Below are 17,806 nucleotides of genomic sequence, written 5' to 3' on the forward strand. Positions count from 1 at the left end.
TTAAAAATCACTCAAAATCACTGAAGAATTATAACTGGGGAGCTGAGGTGGTAAACTCCAAGAGACCATGAAACGCATCTATTTTGTTTTTCAACATGTGACCACAGATTGTGAATTTATAAATGAATTGTTAGGCAAATGACCTAACTTGCCAAGCTAGTGTTCCACTCTGAAATGAGCATGTACAGGGCCCGCTTTGTGTTAGATGCTTAATTTGATTTTTGATTGATTCGTTGATTGACTCATTCATTTATTCATTGATTGGTGATAAATGTTACTAGGGAGAAGTGCAGGGTGAGGGCACTCCAAAAACAGGCCCTGACGTGCTGTGGATGTCCAGAGAAGGTGGTGAAGGTTACTTACGTTCAAGGCTGTGGCAGGAAGGAAGGTGGCGCTTACATGAAACTGGAAGGAAGTCACTATGTCACTGGTGTGGAGCCCAGGGCCATGTGCTGGGGAGGCAGTGAGTGGCCACATGGTGCAATGGCCTTGGAGTCATATCAAGTTCTGTCACAAGAAGCCAAGCGTACCGGTGTCTCCTAAGGAGCTGGAGAATTTGCTGTTTTTCATTGGGCTGTTTTGCTAGCTTTTTAGGAAAGATGGTGGCTAGGATACAGATAAAAAGGCAAAATTATCTTCCTAGACACCCAAATGCCTGTGTCACCAAAGGAAAGGAAAGGTGGCACCGGGCGGGGGGGTGAGGGTGTGGGGGGGAGGGGAGAGGGGAGAAGGGGAGAGGTACAAATCTTGCAGGGAGGTTCCAGATCTTTACCAGAGGTCCTTTCTTGAGTCTAAGAAAGCTTTGAAATGGAAACTACATATTTTAATTGAATTCTGCTGATATTTTGGTCCTCTTCTCAGGCCAAATATTTCTACTTCTTTGTCTCAAATTCCTCATTTGTTAAAAGGGGAAATGTTGTATTTGCCATCCAACTTTAGGAGCTTGGCAGTAAGACTTGGTGCGGAGCATGAGCTCATTCAAAAAAAGATATGGGTAAAATGATGTCTTTTAAAATATGGGCCAGATAGCTGTCTTGTTTTCCCAATTATTGCTTCTGTTGGATTTTTGTCATTGTTTTCAGGAAAAACAAGATACTGAGAACCGATCTCTGGGGAACTAGTTTGGTTCCATTTTGAGGAAATATTTTCAAAGATCCTTTCTGAGAAATAGTGTGAATCATTTTGAAATTCTGTAAAACTGTGGGTGAGAGGAGTCCATTTGCCTCCGCAGAAGGGTTTGGAAATCTCGAGTTGATGGATATTTAAAGATATCTTATAAAGGCAGCAAGTTTGGGACCTTTTTATAGGCATTTTGTTAGGCTGCTGTGGTTCTTTAATTAAAGCTAAGGATTGGTGCTAACTTTAAGATCCCAGCCTGAAGCCCCAGTTCCTTTACTGGAGTACAGTGATTAATCTATAGTTTGGTCTGTGTTTCGGAAGAATAAAAACAAAACAACTAATTTTACTGAGCATCTTCAACATACAGTTGACCCTTGACCAACGCGGGTTTGAACTACGCAGGTCCACTTATGTGAGGATGTTTTTCCGTCAATACAGTATGGTGCTATAAATGATATCTCTCCCTTATGATTTTCTTAACATTTTCTTTTTCTCTAGGTTACTTTATTGCAAGAACATGGTATATAATACATATAGCATACAAAATATGTGCTAATAGATTGTTCGTGTTATCATTAAGGCTGTTAGCATTAGTAGTTCATGTTCTCACGTAGGCTGTTCGTAGTTAATTGTGGGGGGAATCACAGTTACCTGTGGAGTTTTGACTACATGAGGAGTTGGGGTTTCTAATGCCTGTTTTGTTCAAGAGTCAACTGTATTTAATATGTGGTGACTCATTTAATGCCATGAGGTGAATATCTCTGTCCTCCCATTTTATAGTTGAGGAAACTGAGGCACACAGAGGCCAAGCGACTTACCCGAGGCCACACAGCTAGTAAGTGGCAGAGCTGGGATTCCAACCTAGACAGACGATCTTCTGAGGCATTGCTCTTTATTCCCATTTTCCAATGTAATTATTACATGTAAATTACATGTAAATTCTTCATGGAAGAAATGAACTGTATTGTCTTTCCATTTCACATTCTACTTGATTTTCCGGCAATTTGTTTTCTTTACAAAAATAGGAACTTTTAAACTCCACTTGGGAGAAGAGTGATAGAAGAAGCATTTCTCATTACAAACGGCCGTCTCTTAAGATTTAAGAGTTTGTATTCACCCTGTTTAGCTTTTCAGTCTCCCCATCCTAGACAGCAAGTAGTTTGCCAAGATAGGCCACAATACTTGATTTAAGGTGAAAAGAAAGCATGTATCTTTTTATAAGCAAATACAGCGATAATGGGCAATACTCTCTCTCAAGTCTGTGTGTGAAATTACGTTACCTTTAAATGAGGACGAAATGTGGACCCCCCTGGAATGTATCCAGTTCTTTTTAGCAATGTCTCTTGCTGTTTAGAGATACATTCTTTTCGTGGTTTGTCCATATTTCAAATGTATTTTTGACATTAGGAACTAAGTGCTATCCTGACTCCGTTCCATTTAGTACAGACACTGACCACCTACTATGTTGCACTATGTGCTGGGCCTGTGAGCCAGTGCCCTTATCATAATAAAACATATAGTCTCTAGAGATTAAGAACATCTCATTTTCAAAATCTAGAATCTGAATTTTATTTTTTTTAATTTTTTAAAAATGTTTGTTAACTTTTGAGAGAGAGAGAGAGAGAGAGCATGCACGTGCAAGTGAGTGGGGGAGGGGCAGAGAGACAGAGGGAGACAGAGGATCCAAAGGGGGCTCCACACTGACAGCGGAGAGCCGGACACGGTGCTTGAACTCACCCACCGTGAGATCATGACCTCAGCCAAAGTCGGATGATTAACCAACTGAGCTGCCCAGGTGCCCCTAGAATCAAAATTTTAGAGCTTCAGGCCATTTCCAGATGGCCTATAGTCTGATCCCTTCATTAAATAGATGATGAAATGGAGAGCCCCGAAGTGGAGAAAGACTCTCCCCCAAAGTCAAAAACTCTAATGGCAGTGGCTTTCTGGATCTTCTGCTTCCTGCCCACTCTTCTTTCCATTTCATTGCCTTGAAGCTTCTGATTCTGCACACGCCCGTCCTTCCAAGTGGTTATTTATTATCTCCTCATGATTCTCTTAGATGTCTATGGTCTCATTTTGATGCTAATATGATCTTCCAATTCTTTAACCTTATGTTTTTGTTTTTTTTTTCATGGCTTGCTTTTCCCTTTGCCTGACCACACACCTGATAGATTTGTCTCTCCTGAGTTTCATAGACAACTCGGGAGTGCCACGTATCTTTTGAAGACCTGGGAAAGGAAAGCGGTCTACAGCGACCCTCCTGAGAACTTCCCCCAAAAAAGTACTGGCCCTTAGCTCCTTAAAGATAGTTGGGCTTGTCCAAGGGCAAAGGCTGGAGACCCAGACCTTGCTTTTCAGACACCCCTAGACTGGAAAACATCCTTTGGGGGTAAAAATGAGGACATGAAATCGCTTGCTGTGGTACCTTTCATTCTGTTAAGGACACTGAAAACACAGTCTGTCATCCTTGACATTTTAATTGAAAGAAAAGCTTACATAGATTTCAGCCGTAAGCAGTATGTTTATACAAGTGTATAAAGAGGAATAATCTGTCAAGTTGGAAAACTCTTAATGCTACGGGACTCAGTTTAGTAATTGAACAATCCAACATGAGCTCACACATCTTACCTTGTTCCATGCCTCAATAATTTTTAGTAGAAATACTTTACCTAGAGGCATATGGTTATTAAAAAGGAGGCTCGGCTTGCTCAAAGTCTGGAATTATTAGCTCATGGCAACAAGCCCGCACTGGAGAAAGACTGTTGGGTCTTTGTTTTCACAACTTTACTGCGATTTGCCATCTTATTTTCAGAGTCTAACTGATGTGTTGTTTGGGAAGTTTCTGTCTTTTTTTTTTAAAGGAAGAAAACATAATTTCACATGGATGAGTGACTTCTCGTGTTAGCAGTACTGCAGAATGTTACTACTTCATTGCAAAGTCCAGGGAGCAGTGTGAATATCAAAGGAAATAGACCGTGAATTTATTTTAGTGTAAAAAATCAATAATAACTTAGTTATGGGAGCCATCAAGGTGTGATGGGGGAAGCCCTGTGTTGCAAGTTGAATAGAAGTCCTGCTTCTTTTCAGGACCCGTGTGACCTTGGGCACATTTAAATGTTTCTGAATTTAGCTTACTCCGAGTAAAATAGGGGTAATCTGACCTACCTACCACATGGCATTGTTTCAAGTCGCATGAAGGTGAAAATATTTTGAAAAATATGAAACTATATAAGTGCAACATAAAAAGTTTCATGCAAGTGCAATGTGTTAGTAATTATTTCTGTATACACCATGGGAATTAGATAATTTATGTAATTATTCCGATACCACTCTTGCTTCAGTGATCAGAATATTCTGGACAAATGATTATTTATTGGGCCAAGCTACATAATTACTTCAGTCTAGTCCTTTGTATGCCCAGTGATGGGTAGAATAGATTTTTTTTTTCTTTCAGTGTTTGTAGTTTTAAAAGCCCAAGCAAGAAGCCTAGAAAATGACGCAGTTTTGTACATGGGTTGGGAAAATTGTTTGTAGAATCTGTGTAAAATAATAATTCAGAATTCTTCAGAGCCCAAACATACAGCGTTCTCAAAGAGCCATTTCTATTTCAAGTATATATTGTTAACTGGTTTGACTGCTGTCATTAGGCGATTATTATTATAATTCCAAGGGAGTTTAGTACCCTGAAAGGCTTTCTTAATTAACGAGGGAATGCTTGTTATTTAAAAATCTAGTACATCTATGCATGGTGTGGAAGTAACTGATCTAATAAGAACATTGATTAAATGAAACATACCATTCCCCAGCTACTGTATCCAACTGGGAGTTTTCCATAGTTTTGTGAAGCATGAAAACTCATTTTAAATTTAATTACTTTTGCATCTCCATTTACATCAGCGCTGTTTAATTGATTTCTTTTTTCATAATAGCTCATCAATAAACACTGATCACCGAGATCATCATTAATATGCCATGTTGGAAACAAAATGTCAATGACGATACTATGCCGCTCTTCCTTTCTGAGGATGATATGGCGTCTCAACATAATAAAATGTTCTCAGTTATCTCTTTTTGCTTGTCCCTGTCTATACCCAAAGCATTCCTCCTGGTGACTAGGGAAATAGACATATGGTAGAAGGCTTAGATGTACCTATATGTATGTGTACATGTATGTGTGTATATCTCTCCGTCTGCCTGGATATCTATAGGCGAATGGATGGATAGATGATTACCTATCTGTAGAGATGCTCTCAGTGAGTCTTTCTCATTAGAAACCAGGGCCGTTCAGATTACTAACTTTGCACCTAGAGGAACTGACCATTACTGTACAGCTATTTTCTTTCCAGAAAAGGTCACAAACAAAACATTAAGACTGGAGAATATAAGGCAAACCTTGCCTGTTGATAGAGCCACATTTATACTTATGGGATTCGAGCTATCCACTTCTGAGTGAGATAAGCTTTAGGACCCAGTGAAATTACAGCCTACTATAGAATTTTGGAGCAATGGACATCAGCAGTTTCCTAGAACTCTGAAATGTGAAGGACCTTCAAAGACCCTACTAATCCTCTTGTTAATCTATACTCCAGAAATCCCCAGGGCACATGTCAAAAAAATACCCATAATACTCATTTGCTTTTCTGAAAACACTCATTTTACTGTTACAGGCTACTTACATTGGCCTATCCGTGTAACCACTCATGTACATGTTCCGTTAATAAAGCTGGGTGCCATTTGTGTACCTTGACATGGAGTCTGTGTAAAGGTTTTATATTCTTTTATATTTTCATGTATATAACTTCTTTTTGTAATTTTTTTTAATGTTTACTTTTGGGAGAAACAGAGTGTGAGCAAGAGAGGGGCAGAGAGAGAGAGAGAGAGAGAGAGAGAGACAGAATCCGAAGCAGGCTCCAGCCTCTGAGCTGTCAGCACAGAGCCCAATGGACGCAGGGCTTCAACTCACGAACCATGAGATTATGACCTGAGCTGAAGTCGGACGCCTAACCGACTGAGCCACCCAGGCGCCCCTCATGTATATAACTTCTTAAACATATAAATATTGACTAATTTATGACTAATCCTTCCAAGATGCATGTGCCTGTGATAGCTAGCTATATACCCAAGGGAGCTATTAGGCAAAAGGAGTAGAAAACCTAATCTTCTTTGGAATTTCAACAGCAATGCAAAAGAAGAACATGTTGGCATTGTTTCCCCTGTCTCAATCTCCCACTTCGCCCTAAGTCAGCCACGGGAGGCGAGGCACGTGAGCTCCAAAGAGGCTTCTCACAGTACTCTGGACGGGACTGTCCTCCCCTGAAGCATAGAGAGGCACCCAGCCACACCAAATACCTCCATCTGCAGTCTTTACTCAGCACTTAGCAGGAGGGAATCTTTTTTCTTTTTAAGAAAATGCATCAATTCTGGAAGCAGAAACTTCTTTCGTGGCATTCAGGATAAGGTGTCTTAACATGCGGGCCTCAGAGGTCCTGGGGGGGGGTGTTTGTTTATTTATTTGTTTTGTTTTATTTGTTAAATCTTTAATTTAACTGTTTGACATTTATAGAGCTCCCTGGGGCAAAAGTATCAGGAGATTGAGAATTTAGCTGAGGAGGTCACTTATTTGCCATTTTTCATAAACACAAATAATTTCCTTTTTCCCTCAGCCACACATTCCCTGGCTCATTAAATCAATTTGAGTTCCTGAAAAAATTTTGTTCTCAGGCAAATTGAAGCAAAAGCTCAAACTGTGTACTCCCCCGAGGAATGCTTACCCGAGTTCTGCAGGTCAGGCCAAAATCAGTTTCTGTCAAACAGCCTAACACCTCCAGTTATTATAAAATGAGGGATTGGTAATTGGGGGCTGGGCTCAGGACTTGCCCGAAAAAGGCCAGCTATAGTGGCATGAACCTCAGTCTTGTTCCTTTGGTTCCTTGGTCCTGGCTTTGTTTTTTGTTTTTTGTTTTTTTGTTTTTTCCACCCACGCTGGAGAATTACGAAAAAGTCAAAACAGATTTCTATTGGGAGTTCATGACTAAAGTTGGCTATTCAAATCCAGACGGTGCAAGTATGTTCCGTACAAAGCCGGGAGGGCTTCCAGGCCGAGGCTTAAGAGAGTGTGGATAGGGGCGCCTGGGTGGCGCAGTCCGTTAAGCGTCCGACTTCAGCCAGGTCACGATCTCGCGGTCCGTGAGTTCGAGCCCCGCGTCGGGCTCTGGGCTGATGGCTCGGAGCCTGGAGCCTGTTTCCGATTCTGTGTCTCCCTCTCTCTCTGCCCCTCCCCCGTTCATGCTCTGTCTCTCTCTGTCCCAAAAATAAATAAACGTTGAAAAAAAAAAAATTAAAAAAAAAAAAAAAAAGAGAGTGTGGATAAAACAAACGCACACAGATCTCAGGGTCTAAGTTCCTCCCAAAGGGCAGAGAATTCTGAGCAAAACACAGGATTTCGCCCCCAAGTCCCTTCCCTAAGAAGCAGGGGTTGTAGGAGATTTACCGACTTGTTGACTATTGAACATGAGTTAGATAACAGAGGTCAGGAAATGAAGTGGAATTTGATGTATTAACTAGGAAGCAGCAGAGGAAGCCAGGCTTGTGTTTTATTTGTTACTATTTCCCTAATATCCTCAATTATGTGGTTCCCATCAGAGGATCTGATCTGTTGCTCATGTAATGGTGTTGTCCCCCCTGGTTCTGGACACAGGCAGCGAATCCCCTGCCCCAAGGCATCAGGAATAATGTCTGCTTTTTGTCTGTGTTACCAGGCCTGTCCCAGGCTCTCTATCTTCTCTGCTACATCTCCACAACAGACAGAGACAGCCCATGCCAGCCTCCATGCCTGGGACCCTGCCCAACCCAACAATGCCGGGATCTTCTGCCGTCTCGATGCCAGTAAGTGCTTCTTGCTTCCACCGAATCCTGCTCTTTTGAAGGCACTAAAGAAAAGCTGAGCTCTAAGCTGGGAAGAGAGTGGCTGCTTCTGGATGAAGAGTTGAGCTGTGTGCTACTTTGGGTAGAGTGCCCGGTTGTCTGTCGCTAGGTGTCTTGCTGGCTTTCCTGTCCTTCAGGGCTCTCCTAGTGAGGCCTGGTCCCAACTTCCTGTGGGCGAGCGAGCTTGCCACACCCAGGGAATGGAATTTGTTCAAGGGCACAGTGTTTTATGACTCGCCCAAAGTCTGTATAGCGTGGGCTATATACAGAGTGTCTCTAACTCACCAGGGAGTGGTCTAGCCAGGACTCAGAGTAACAATTATCATGATAAAAGTAATGATGATGGTACATAATGCCTGCTAATATGTAGTCCTGGGCATCATGTTCTACTAAGCATGCTCACAGCATTTATCGGGTGCTTACTGTGTGTTAGTCCCCCCGTAAGCATTTCATCAACACATGGAACAATCCCGTCAGGTACGTACTATTTCTATTCCCCTTTGTTCGAATGAGAAGAGTAAGGCAGGTAGCTTGCTTGGCTGAGAGGCGGCATCGCTGAGTTTTAAACCCACCCCGTCACCTCCTGCATGATATGTACATTCTCTGCTTTCACCGTCACAACAAACCCGCGAGGGACGCCTTGTTATTACCTCCATTTTACAGACGAGAAAACTGAGGCACTGGCCGAAGGTCACAGTTAGTAAGTGAGGGAGCGTCTGGATTTAAATCCAGGCGGTATGACTCTAGAGTCTACACTTAATCATTATATTATACCCCCCACCTCTGAAAACAACGCATTCACCGAGAAGGGACATACAGACTATTCCAGAGCAAACCTTGCTCTCCTTCCACGGGATCCCCTCCCCGTCTTTCTTCATCCTCCCTGGCTTTGTAATTCGGGGAGCATGGTTGGTGTCGTTATTCCTGGGGCCACAGGAGTTTTTCAGAGCCCTAGAGGTGATATGACAACTCAACGAAAACCCTTCTGCACCAGTATCAACAATGCCTGGCAGAGCTTTTGGGCATTTTTAAGAAATTGTCTACATTTGTCACTTCACGTTGCTGGCATCGCCATCCTGTGGGAATGGGGCCGCGGTAGTTATTGACGTGCTCATCTTACAGGCGAAAAGCTAAAGGGTAAGAAGTTGAAGGCAGCCGCCTAATGTCACACAGCTGTGACAAACCCCATCGCAACTTGCACCAAGCAGCTCAGATTCTCGAAGGTTGAGCAGTTGGCTGGTTTATCTAGGTGGAGGCGGAGGGGGGGGGGCAGGAGTGTGGAGGCCGAAATTCAGAGAAATGGACCTGCCTACGACAAGTATTGGATGGTCCTGGCTAGAAAGAGTCTTTGCAAAACCGGGCCAGAAGGAACAGATGAGTTGACACACTTTACCTGCATCGCTCACCGTAAGCATCTTTAGGGGAGGGACAACAGTGCCACCAAGGCCATTATCCCAGGCTTTATTCAGCCCAGCCAGCTGCGCCAAGACCCCCACCATAAGCTGTCTTCGTGTAGACTGTAAATCCCTCTTGTCCAACGTTAGTTTCCTTTCATAAATTCCATCCATTAACTAGAAAAAGGCCACTGTGGTGACCTTTTTGTCCCACTTGAGTAAACCGTACCATTCCAGGGACGAAGGTGGGACACGGGCTCAGGGAGCGCAGAGAACAGGCGTCTCGCACTGGTCCCCCCACGTCACGTCATTATACACCGTGACCTCCTGTTGGTGCTTCAGAATAGAAGTAAAAGATCAGGTGCATGATCAAGAGCCAGTGTAGACAGCAAATCAGGGATGCTATCCCCACACGAGTTCCCAAGCCCTTGTCACTGACGCGGACAGCTGCCATGACAATAGTATCAGTCTAGAGGACGGATTCTCAACTGGGGGCGATTGTCTCCCGCAGGCGATATTTGGAAATGTCTGGAGATCCTGCTGCTCCATCACAACTGGGGAAAGGGTGCTACTGGGGTCTGTAGGGAGAGGCCAGGGATGATGTTGAACATTCTACCAGGCACAGGACAGCTCCCACAAAAAAATTATTTATTTGGGCCCAATAAGTCAACAGCGCTGAGGCTGAGAAACCTTGGTTTTAGAGTGACACTAATGTAACTAATAAAAACGATCATAAAATCGCTAAGAAAAGATACTTTACGAGTCCCTGGTTCTAGAAATCTAGGCCTACTCTTCCTTGTTATCAAGTCTCCTGCTCCTGTCCTAAGATTTTGGCATTTTTTAAAAAAATGCTTATTTATTTTTCAAGGAGAGAGAGACAGAGCATGAGCAGGGGAAGAGCAGTGAGAGAGGGAGACACAGAATCCGAAGCAGGCTCGAAGCTCCGAGCTGTCAGCACAGAGCCCAACACGGGGCTTGAACTCATGAACCGTGACATCATGACCTGAGCTGAAGTCAGACGCTTAACCGACTGAGCTGCCCAGGCGCCCCAAGATTTTGGCACTTGAAAGCATAGTCTTCCTCTAGAGAGTTCCTGCCCTGGGAAACCACGATTCCCTTGGTATAAAAGATCAGCCTGTCTGTCGGTGAAGGTTAAGATTCTGAACTCACGTGTAGTGCACACTGCCAGACCCCACATCTCACAAGGTCCTCGTTCAGAAGGAAAATGATGCCTCTGTTCAGGGATTGATTCACTCGTTCCCCAGACTTTTGCTGACACCTGCTGTGGGTCAAGGGCTATGCTAGATCCTGGGGATGTGGTGAACAACAAGGCAGGATTTCATTGTATTGTGAATTCCTACCTTGAACATCAAATGTTGACATAATTTGGGAAGAGGAACCCTCCTGTGTCATTACAAAAGCCCGGTGACCTGTGGACATTTGAGCTCCCGTTTTCTGATTTGTTTCAGGGGGAAAGGAGAAGCCTGCCCCCCCCCCCCCAAAAAGGTAAAAACCTTTATCTGGATGTTTTACCTGCAGTGCTAAATGTTGCTTAGTATTCAGCAAACCACTCCCCATCTTCTGACTTCTTGATTCTAGTCGCCTCACCCGAGCACACTTGTGGGGCAGAGCCTTATTAGTATAAGCACCAAATAGTTGTCTCGAAGAGGCTCTTGCTTTCACTAAGGTGGAAAAATGCAGTTTTTGTGTTTTTTTTTAGGTAGAGAAATCAGCCTGTTTTCAACATGCTGTTGAATTTGTGAGTCATGGAGTAGAAATAGTCACAGACTGTAACTTTTCCACAAAGAGGGAAACCCGAGGCTACAAGTAAGCTGCTCTCACGTCCTCGTAGTGCCTGATGGATAGTAGCTTGGAAACTTTCGGATAATCATTTGTACTTCTCCATGACCTTCCTTCTGGGAAACTGAAAGCAAAAGCTCATTTGGACTTGATGTCCCTCCAGGTGAAGGTCCCCCATTGGAATTGTCAGATGCCTTTCCAAGTCTTCTACCCTCCAGCCTCTGGAAGGGGCGGTTATAAGTAATAAGCATTTTGTGGAGCAATCTTCGTGAATTACTGGTCAGAGTACACGGATGTACTTAATAGCACTGAACTGCACGCTTAAACATAGTTAAAATGGTAAATTTTATGATACACGTATTTTACCAGAATTACAAAAACAATCATAAAAAATAAAATAGGGGCACCTGGGTGGCGCAGTCGGTTAAGCGTCCGACTTCAGCCAGGTCACGATCTCGCGGTCCGTGAGTTCGAGCCCGCGTCGGGCTCTGGGCTGATGGCTCAGAGCCTGGAGCCTGTTTCAGATTCTGTGTCTCCTTCTCTCTCTGACCCTCCCCCATTCATGCTCTGTCTCTTTCTGACTCAAAAATAAATAAACGTTAAAAAAAAAAAAAGAGCTGGACCCTCAACTGACTGAGCCATCCAGGTGCCCCGGGGTTTCCTGAAATTTCTGACTGTTGTTTTCTATCCATCCTTTGACAAGTGGAAGAACTTTTGCATTGAAGAATTTGTTTTTGAGGAAACTCTATTCTCTGTGTGATTTGAGTATTAAGTGTACTTGCTTTACTCGAGTTCTTTGAAAAGTGCTAAATTTCTACTACACAGAAAAAAAAAATCAATCAGACACACCCTTTCCCAACTGAAAGAGAGATCTGGTTGTATTTACTCTTTAACAGGGACACCCTGGAGACAAAAATGCCACAACTCATACAGGTACTTGAACGACGTTAATTGTAGACCCGATGGCAGGCCAGGGGGACAAGGTTGGAGGGGTCAATCACGTGTCATAGAGTGCCCTCAGCTGCTTTCTTCACCCACACCAGGTCCTAGCCCTGCTGTAAGGCCAGAAGCTGCTGCTATGTAGGGTCATGACTAGATTTACAGGGAAGGGGAGTTGTGCCCGGACAGCAGCTCAAATACCTGTTAGTCATCTTAATTGTGCTTACGAGTTACGGGGCCAGGAAGACCCACCTTATTTGGGAGCATTACTTTTTGAATTAATTTAGTGTTTTTCTTATTGCTAAAATGACGCATGTTTTTGCATAAAACTGAAGGAGGCGGGGGGTGGGGGGAAGCCATGGATAACCTGAGATAACCCTGTGGTGGGCATCTTTCCAGTGCTTTTCTGTGCATACATTATTCTTCCCAGTTATAAAAAGAAGCATGACTAGTGGCAGTTGGAGGGTTTGCAAAAGTGGAAATAGTCCATACTTTTATTTGTAAACGTACCATGACGACATGGTTCTGGTTGGCATGGGGCATCACCGATAGAAGGCCTGGCTTTGGATTAGTTCTTTGATGTCCTTGAGTTTGAGGCTCAGAAGTGCGTTGCTTACCTTCCCCAAACCACAGTCTCTCTCCAGAGTTATTCACAGAGCTTCTAAATGACCCACTTGAAAGAGAAATGCAGCTTTGTCTGTGACCCAGACTGCTTTTCTCAGACTCTGATTCTGTTGCTTTCCTTTCTCTTAGATGGAGAGACAAATGTCAGTGAACTCCAACCTCCTGGGAATGCAAGGTCCAAATCTCAGCAACCCCTGTGCTTCTCCCCAGGTCCAGCCAATGCATTCAGAAGCCAAAATGGTAAATAACAATTATCATCATCCTTCTGTTGTTTCGCGGCTTTGCCTTTTGACTTCTACTCTGACTTCCACATTTCAGTTAAGTTAGGTAGATGGCTCCGTCGTTGTTTTTGGTGAAAAGGTCTTTTCTGTGGAAAAGCAGGACAGAGCTTGGCTCGCTCTTTGAGGATATTTGTTATTGAAGCTTGGCATCAGGTGACCATGGAACAAGCATTGAATCGGCTCGTGGCCTTAGTGAAAAGGACATTTAGAAGTTTGGGGAGATCCATAGGAGTTGAGGTGGGATACACCCAAGTATATGTACGTGTTCTCATAATGTGAAATAACCGAAAACAATCCAGAGTTTCTCTTCTTCAAGGTGGTCACGGTTTCAGTGCCACTCTTCCTGTCCCCACATCCGTGAAAACAGACATGTGATTTTTCAGCACACACTGGTACGGAAATATTTTTCATTTTTTATTATAGTTGTCAGATGTGACGTTAACTCAGAGGACCACAGCCTTGTTTTCCTGCAGGGTAACTGCGCCTCTTACCGAAATACATGATTTCGGGTGACAACCTCCAGTGGCTTTTAACATATGAGATTTATGTGCAGTAAGGTCAGTCTTTCCAATCACAGGGAAAGATTTATGCATGGTATTCTATTAAATATTAATAAAAGCAATGCATGTCTGTCTTTGCACCGTAAAGGAAATTTGCTGGTTGTACAGATACTTGAAGTAGGTCATTCAGTTTTCATGTAGTTAAACTCTGACTCCACAATTAGGAGGCTATCAGATGGCAACAAAATACACTGTAGCAAAGTTTTCAGTGTCTGATATTGGATAAGAATAGCTTTGCTACAAGTTAGAGATTTATTTGGTTTCCTGACTGATAGTGTTGGAGACCGTGTCTGATGGCGGGTATGAAGATGTTATTGACAGTTCTGAAAATTAGCCATCAAAACCTACTGGCTTCATTTTCAATGGCAGCAAGGTTTTTTGTTGTTGTTGTTGTTGTTGTTGTTGTTGTTGTTGTTGTTGTTTAATGCCTGCTTTGGTCACTTTTCTCTTGGAAATTTTACTCATTTGTCTTTCGGCTTCTTGATTCAAGGAAGCGCCTGAATCCCCAGCGTTGGTTACCTTGGGCAAATAAAATCTGTGGTTAAGAGAGTTCTCTTTGCCGTGCCACAGCCCCGGTGACATGCCAAATGGCACCGGCATCTTCAGCAAAGCTCGTTAAATCTTTTTGGAATCGGCAAATATTTTTTCAGCTCCAGCCCTGCAGTGCCAAACCAAATACTTGCTGGCAGAGTAAAGTTCAAACTGGCATCTGTTTTGGAGACCGGAGTAATGCCATTTACTTTTTTTTTTTTTTAAGGAAAATAAAAAATGAACTGTGAAGGTACTTAAGAAAAGAACAAAATTCACTTATTCATATGTATGAATAAGTGTTCTAGGTCTGAGCATCCGATGCTATTCCCCCAGCTGGATTACTTCTGAATCATCTTGTTTGGTTCAGGGTCTGTAACCCTTTTGAGGGACCTCCCAGACAAACTTTAGGTGGATTCTTACACACAGTTCCAAACCAAATTTCCCTGCCAATTGATTTTCACTGGATTATATGCCACCACTTGACTCAGAAATGTCCTACCCTTCTCTTCTTACTGGCAAAGAAGGAGAATGCTTCCAGAGGGAGTACGGGTTGATAATCGTATATATGTATGAAATAAGAACATGTGATATGGCCAATTATTGTGAATAATATCAGCCAGGGACAAAAGGAAATTGGTCTGTACCTATAAAAGAGTGTTAGCCCACAAATGTTTGTCGAGTTAAATTTACTGAGCAAGCACACAACTCTGCTGATTCATGCTCTAAGTGGATGAATATTTCCAGATCCATGATGTCTGGGCTAATGAATTCCATCATGGAGTTAGGGCTTAGGGAGCACGGTTTTTTTCTTTCTCTCTGTCCTAACCTCCCAGCCCTAACGCCATTATCACCGATCCATTATTCCAAAGGGGGAAATGGTAGCCACTTATATTTGGGGGAATAGCATTTACTTAGTAGCCTGGAAAAGTGTTTAGTAATTGGCTTTTAATGCATTACTCAGCATCTCTATTCTTATTCTGCCTTCTTTATTCACTGGAGAAGCCAGTTATTGCCGTGTACTAACCATACAGTATTTTCTAGCAGCTTTGGGCTGCTCAGATGAAAAGCTTTTACGAAAGACAAAGTAATGGAGAAAAAAAAAAAAAAAACTTCCACGATTTTAATGTCAGCCAGAGCCTCCCCAGGTTTCTCTGAACTATGGGCTTTGTTGTTCTATGCCTAATTTTCTTCCTGTGTAAGACGAGAATGGATTCCAGATTTCAACTCAGACTCCTGTTTCACTGTTTTCAAGGACTTTTCCAAAGGTCACACATGGGCTATTGTGATGAATGCACTCTGCGGGGTGTGTTCTCGGAGCACATGAGAAACCAGAGAGCTGCGAGGGAGCTGTCGTCCACACCACGACACTGCATGCCTATTCTCCGGGGGACGGCAGTGTCACAGTGTCTATTTCACATTCTCTATTGGCCACTGACAAAAGCCATCATCCTGCATCTCTGGTGACACTTGGAGGTCCTGGAGGTGGACAAAAGATTAAGACAGGATTGCTTTAACGATACGGCTTTGTTGGAAGCTGTCCGACTAGTGACTGCTCAGTAAACTGGCCATTTTTATTGTGGAAGAGAGCAATATAGGTGTCCCCAACAAGCTGTAGAGTGTGTTAATCTGGGACATCCAAATCAAGAAGTACAATGCCCTTCTTTTCATTTAATGTATATTGGTCTCAAGCTCTGGCTTCAGTGTACTGAAGTCACATCTGTCCAAGATGGTTTTGTCATAATCTGGCAGATTATATTTGAGTTTTATGGATTCTTTTGCTGAAGAATTAAGCCAACACACAAGTGAATACGTGCATATTGGATTTTGTTTTGGGGGTCAGAGCAGACTCAAAGCTGTGAGAGCTTTCCATCTTTCTAGCCACCCAAACAACAGGTTCTTAGATCCCTGAGATCTGTGGGTGTCTTCCATGAAAATGGGGTCTTCTAGAAAGGAAATCCACTGGATACCTGATGGACTTTTTTGACATTCATAGGGGGAAGGGAGAAAATGAGGGGGTTAAGCAGATAGAAATGGAAAAGGGGAGAAAGAAGGAGACAGAAAGGGTAGAGGGCATTTAAACCAGACAGGGACACATTTTCAGACTCTTCTGGGTGTGACTGATTCTGTCGTGGTGTGAATATGGTGTTCTTAGAGTTACGTAGATTTGTGTTCATTTCTATTTGTGAGAATGAGACCAATCCTGTCTAGCTTTAAAAGAGGTTTTCTTTCTTTCTTTCTTTCTTTCCACCAATAATGAGATTGGAAGCTAAATAAGGGGGTGGGGGGAAGTTGTCCGTATGCCTGTCCTGTGTCTCAGTAATGTTGAGATGATTACCATACTGAAACCAACTAAAATGCAGGGTGACATAGAAACCCTCTGGAGAGGGCTGTGGCCACTCTGTCCGGAATTCACCTTCAGTTTGAACAGGGTTAGGGAAGTCCAGGGAGTGTTGATACTAAGGAGAAGGTATGTATGTACAGCTGTGATCGGATTTTGCCCTCAGGACAGCACCGTGACCGGGCTGTTGTCCCCATTTCCTAGTTGAGATAACTGAAGCTCCAAGTGGTTAAAAAACTGGCCCAACAACACAGCACATAGTGAAGGCTAACACCTCAGGCTCCAATGACAAAGCTTCTTCATCACAATATTGACCCTTTAGATAAGAATATCATGCAGGGGGTGCCTGGGTAGCCCAGTCGGTTAAGCATCTAACTTCTGATTCAGCTCACGTCGTCATGATCTCACAGTTTTGTGAGTTCAAGCCCTGCATCGGGCTCTGCGCCGACCCTACAGAGCCTGCTTGAGATTCTCTCTCTCCTCTCTCTCTGCCCCTCCCCTGCTTGTGCTCTCTCTGTCTCTCTCAAAATAAATAAACTTAAAAATGTTAAATAAAAAAAAGAATATCATACAGCTTCCAGATCATACAGCTTCCAGATAACAGTAACCAGCAGATGACATCAAATTCATTGGGGTTAATTTATGTTTACGTACAAATGGGAGATAAGGATGCCAAGGATAGTGTAGACGTCCAGATTACCTGCGAAAGATGAGGAGTGGCTGGTAGTTTGGGATGTGCCCCTTTGTTTAACCAGAGCTCTGTGGTCTCGCTGACTGGTTCAGCTTCCCTGCCTCTTTCTCCAAACACATTTTTAAATTTATTTTATTTAATGTTTATTTATTTTGAGAGACAGAGAGAGACAGAACACGTGCGAGTGAGAGGCAGAGAAGGAGACACACAGAATCCAAATCAGGCTCCAGGCTCTGAGCCCCATGAGGGGCTTGAACTCACAAACTGTGAGATCATGACCTGAGCTGAAGTTGGACACTTAACCGACTGAGCCACCCCGGTGCCCCTTTAAAAAAAATTTTTAATGTCCTCCAAATACACTTTTTATCTTGATGTTTCTTACTTTACATGTGTGTCCCCCCACTACTCAACTAATTGGGATCTCCTTAAGGATAATCTTTGCATCGTGTAAGCTCCTTGTACTGAGAAAAGCCCCATGAGTGAGACCTGAATTTAACTAGTTGAGTTGAGTTGAATTAAAATAATGAGAAGGAACCAAACAGTAGCAGTGGAAATGGAGGTGGAATGAGGTGGATAAGGGGCAAGGGTGGGGCTCAGGAGAGGGT

At 43.2% G+C, this 17,806-nt stretch overlaps 1 protein-coding gene across 7 annotated transcripts in view; it reads left to right on the forward strand.

Annotated features, from left to right (window-relative positions):
- CREB5 (cAMP responsive element binding protein 5) overlaps positions 1-17,806 on the forward strand; it is a 402,224-nt gene that overhangs the window by 292,577 nt on the left and 91,841 nt on the right. For 6 of the 7 annotated variants that reach the window (XM_045495172.1, XM_045495175.1, XM_045495173.1 and 3 more), the window contains 2 exons: positions 7,878-8,004; positions 12,930-13,040. In XM_045495172.1, coding sequence (XP_045351128.1) covers positions 7,878-8,004; positions 12,930-13,040 — 238 coding nt within the window. The remainder of the gene's footprint in view (positions 1-7,877; positions 8,005-12,929; positions 13,041-17,806) is intronic. The other variant, XM_045495174.1, reaches the window with a different exon arrangement.

Source organism: Leopardus geoffroyi, chromosome A2 (assembly GCF_018350155.1).
Source record: "Leopardus geoffroyi isolate Oge1 chromosome A2, O.geoffroyi_Oge1_pat1.0, whole genome shotgun sequence".
Taxonomy (NCBI): Eukaryota; Metazoa; Chordata; class Mammalia; order Carnivora; family Felidae; genus Leopardus; species Leopardus geoffroyi.